Source organism: Stegastes partitus, unplaced genomic scaffold (assembly GCF_000690725.1).
Source record: "Stegastes partitus isolate 25-593 unplaced genomic scaffold, Stegastes_partitus-1.0.2 Scaffold1983, whole genome shotgun sequence".
Taxonomy (NCBI): Eukaryota; Metazoa; Chordata; class Actinopteri; family Pomacentridae; genus Stegastes; species Stegastes partitus.
This window is the reverse complement of record NW_007579714.1, coordinates 122,854-127,293: the sequence shown is the minus strand read 5'-3', so window position 1 is coordinate 127,293 and position 4,440 is coordinate 122,854. Positions and strand designations below refer to the sequence as shown.

The following is a 4,440-nucleotide window of genomic DNA, read 5'->3' as shown; positions in this document are numbered from 1 at the left end:
AGAGTATTTTTCACATAATTTCTTGCTCTCTTTCTCCTCCTTGCTCCAGCAGCAGTGCTCATGGTTCAGGTCTGTCCTTCTTTGCTCTTTCATTCTCTATAGTTTCATCTCTGACTGGTTTATTCCTCTTTATTCTTTATTCCTCTTTATTCTTTATTCCTCTTTGTTCCACGTGGGGTCTGATCCTCCAGCTTCTCTCCTGCAGCACACATCTAAAGAGGATCAAGTGTTTCCAGAGATCACCTCCCTCCGTCGGGCTGGCTGTCCCCGGAGCAGCGGGCGGTCCCGGGTCCTCTCCGCCCCACAGGGCCGCTGGGAGGCGGACCGAGGCGGACCGAGGCCCGTCCTCCTCCAGATGTGGAGCTCCGGCTGGGCGTCAGTCTGTGCGGCCGAACCGCAGTGAAACGTGAGCCCCGGCCTGTATTTTGGGATGTTTGACTCGGGGCAGGACAAAGACACGTTTCCAGGACCAGCAGATGTTCCTGCTGCGGGACAAGAAGCAGAAGAAGAAGCAGCTGAGCGACGGTAAGGTTCGTTTCTGGCTCTTATCGGACTGACGGACGGACAGCTGACTGACGGACTGACTGAAGGCTGCAGCTCTCTGGTCCACTTTAACCGAACTGTGTCGGTTCCGACCCGAGCCTCTGACCGGCGGCTTCCAGGATCCACAACAAGAAGCCACGTGTGGCCGCAGAAACTCTCATCGCTGAGTTCTGCTGCCCAGGAACTCTGAGAACATCTGGTTCGTTCTGTATTTACTGCAGTTCTTCTTTGGTTCCGGTTTCACTCAGAATCCACGGCAGCGGTTTAACCCGCAGGTTACCATGGCAACAGCGCCTCGACCGCTAGCTTAAAACCGCCGGCTAATGTTGTTTCTACTCACTAGCACACAGTTAGCATGGAGATGTCACAGCTAGGTAACTAACTAACAAGCTAATGTTACCAACTTAACAAGCTAACAGCAGCCAATCAATTAATCAGCTGAGGTTTTGCTAACAAGCTAATGTCACTAGCCACTGACTAATTAGCAAGGTAATATTAGCCGACAGGTAACCAACCAGCAGGAGGTAGCTGACACTGTAATGTTGCCAGCTACTCACTAATTAGTGAGTTAATGACACGAGATACACGCTAATTAACAAGCCAATGTTAGCAACTACTGTTGAATCAACAAGCTAAAGCTACCAGCTCCTGGCCAATTAACAAGCTAATGCTACCAACTACTGTCTAATTAGTTATCTAATATCTGCAGCCAACTAACTAAACACCTAGGGTTAGTCACAAGCTAATGCTACTAGTCACTGACATATAAACAAGGTAAAATTACCAGTTATGCCAGTTATGGTCTAATTGACAAGCTAATGTTACCAGCTACAGACTAATTTCCTAACTAATATTGGGGTAAGCTAACAAGATAATCTTACCAGCCAGCTACCGATGAAACTACAAGTGAATTATAGAAAAGAGCAAGGTATCATCTTTTCTGTCTGCTACGTAACATGCTAACTGTACTAGCCAGCTACCCATTTACTAACCATCTAGCTAACAAGTTGTCAGCCAGTTACTGAACCAAATAAGCTAACGATAGCAGACAGCTTTCAACATTAGCTTGCAAACTAAACAAAAGTACCAGCCAACTACCAATTCACCAACCAACTAACCACCAGCTGGAGGTAGCTGACGTTGTAATGCTACCAGCTACTGACTAATTAGCAAGCCAATGGCATGAGATACAGCCTAAGTAACAAGCCAATATTATCAACTAGGGTCGAATCAACAAGCCAAAGCTACCAGCTCCTGACCAATTAGAAAGTTAATGCTACCAACTACTGTCTAATTAGTTTTCTAATATCTGCAGCCAACTAATTAAACACCTGGGGTTAGCCACAAGCTAATGCTACCAGTCACTGACATATAAACAAGGTAAAATTACCAGTTGTGGCCTAATTGACAAGCTAATGTTACCAGCTACAGGCTAATTAACAAACTAATATCAGCAGTTAACTAACTAGCTTGGGTTAGCTAATAAGCTGATCTTACCAGCCAGGTACCAATGAAATTACAAGTCAATTATAGAAAAGGTAGCATCTTTTCTGTCTGCTATTTAACAGGCTAACTGTACTAGCCAACAATCATATAGCTAACAAGTTGTCAGCCAGGTACTGAACCAAACAAGCTAACAATAGCAGACAGCTTTTACCACTAGCTCACAAACAGAACAAAAGTACCACCCGACTGCCAATTCACCAACCAGCTAACTTGGTGACCAGCTAGATACCACGTAACAAACAAACTGAACAAGGTGATGTTGGCAGAAAACTACCAACTGGAGGCTGTGAACTAACAAACAAACTAATATTAGCCTCCTGCTACCAGCTAATTAGCAAAACGACTGAGATTTTAGCCTGTTAGCGACACAAACCCAACTCTTGTGATGTTTGAAAAATTGTAAATACAGTTGTCTTTTTTGTTGTTGACATTTTAAAGACTAGAAGATGAATTGAGAAAATAATCGATGTAGAAAGCAGAGTTTTGTGCAACTGATACCAAGCATCTGCAGACTTGTGGAGATTTTAGGCGATTTGAAAAGTTTCTGTTCGTAGAAATCAGGTTTTTAAGTGAACGCAACCCGTGTGACGATGGCGGCAGCATGTGACAGACGTCGTCTTTGCTGTACAATAAACCCGACAGCCGTGTGCGTTGAAGCTCCTGCATGTCGGAGCTCAGTTTTCTGATCCGTGTCCTGGCGTCCCTCAGATATGGCTGAAGATGTCCGTGGATTCTGAAAACTCCTGTGTTTTGTTGTCATCGCGAGACTCCAGGACGTCCTGCGTCTTCCAGACCGCTGACGAGAAAGATGACATCCCAGGAGTGGGAGAGGAGAGGTGGGTGGAAAGACCAGGACCGGCCTGGACGTACAAACAGCTTCACCGTCAGACCTGTTGTCTGGTTATTTGTGTTTTTGCTGGAACAGAACTCTGGGTCACTCCGTCCCGGTTCATCAGATGTTAAGGACAATTGCTTGTCCATCTCTGCAGTTTCAATCCAGAAAATGTGACTATTTGTAACGATCACTGTGACATTTTAGCTCAATAAATCAAATACTCACTCAGGTATATATATATATATATATTTAATCTGCCTGCTGCAGGTTTTCTCCTGTTGAAATTTGAGGCTGTTTGAACAACAGCATCTGAGGAACTATTAAAGATAAAAACCTGAAGTGTTCTCTGGTGTTTCTCATCGTGTCACTGATTCAGAACCTGTAACTCAACTAGATCAATAATGTCTGATTATTGCTGAGATGAAATATGAATTAAAAACAACAAACTGATAATGCAGAAGTGAACCGTTCATGTTTTTGGAACCACATGTAGCTGCAGGTCTCAGTAAAACTAACCTGAACATGTTGACCATAAAGCAGGGGTGTCGACATCCGGTCCTGGAGGGCCACGGTCCTGGAGGGTCACAGTCCTGCATGTTTTAGATGTTTCCTTCTTCCAACACACCTGATTCAAATGATCAGGATCGTTATCAGACTTCTGCAGAGCTTGATGATGAGCTGATCATTTGAATCAGGTGTGTTGGAAACATCTAGAACATGCAGGATTGCGGCCCTCCAGGACCAGGATTGGACCCCCCTGCCATAAAGAAACCAGAAAGTAATGTTCACATCAAAAATCAGTATTTTAATAAATAGTACGTCGTTTCTTTTACAGTGTTTTCCTGTAAAATTACACAATATTTACTGTTTTTAAATCAGCATAAAAGTATTATTATCTGCAGTTATTCTAAATAAGAATCACGTATTTTAAAAAAAATGTATTTTTCTTTAAACTGTTAATTACAGATTTCCTGAGTTTTGTTAAAGTACAGATAATATCTAACAAAATCACAGGAGGAAGTATTAATGTACTCATTAGCTGCCACAGCTGTAAAGGATCTGCCGTCTCTTTGCTTCCTGCAGCGTCCTGGAGATGCTGAGCTGCTCCAAGTTCTCCGACCTGGAGACGTGGCTGTGCATGCCGTCCTCCCTGCTGCTGCCCAGAGTCCTGGACTCCACCAGAACCTCCTCCTCCTCCTCCTGCTCCTCACATGCATCCAACCGGTCCTCCGTCTCACCTCCAGCCTCCTCGTCCTCCTCGCCAGCCTCCCCCTCCAGACGCTCCACCTGCAGCGAGCCGGGAGACGCCGACACGCTCAGGTAACGCCGCCGTTCCTCTCTTCAGTAGAGTCAGAGAGTCTCCAGAGAGTCGGACTGAGGTACAGAACCTACGGCGAGGAAGGAACATGTGGGACTGAATGGTTTCCTGGACAACAGTGAAGCTGTGAGGCTCAGAGGAAACATCAGCTTAGAGACGAGACCAGCACCCTGCAGCTGGTCTCACTGCTGCACAGGCAGACTGACAGCAGAAGGTCATGGTGTGGTGGCAGATCAGA

General features: G+C 45.2%; 1 protein-coding gene across 1 annotated transcript in view; it reads left to right on the top strand.

The window, feature by feature from the left end:
• Nucleotides 1-430: 430 nt before the first annotated feature.
• The window catches only part of ankfn1a (ankyrin repeat and fibronectin type III domain containing 1a), a 116,630-nt gene continuing 112,620 nt past the window's right edge, over nt 431-4,440 (top strand). The window contains exons 1-3 of the mRNA XM_008303337.1: nt 431-525; nt 2,758-2,885; nt 3,968-4,204. Coding sequence (XP_008301559.1) covers nt 2,770-2,885; nt 3,968-4,204 — 353 coding nt within the window. The 5' untranslated portion in view covers nt 431-525; nt 2,758-2,769. The remainder of the gene's footprint in view (nt 526-2,757; nt 2,886-3,967; nt 4,205-4,440) is intronic.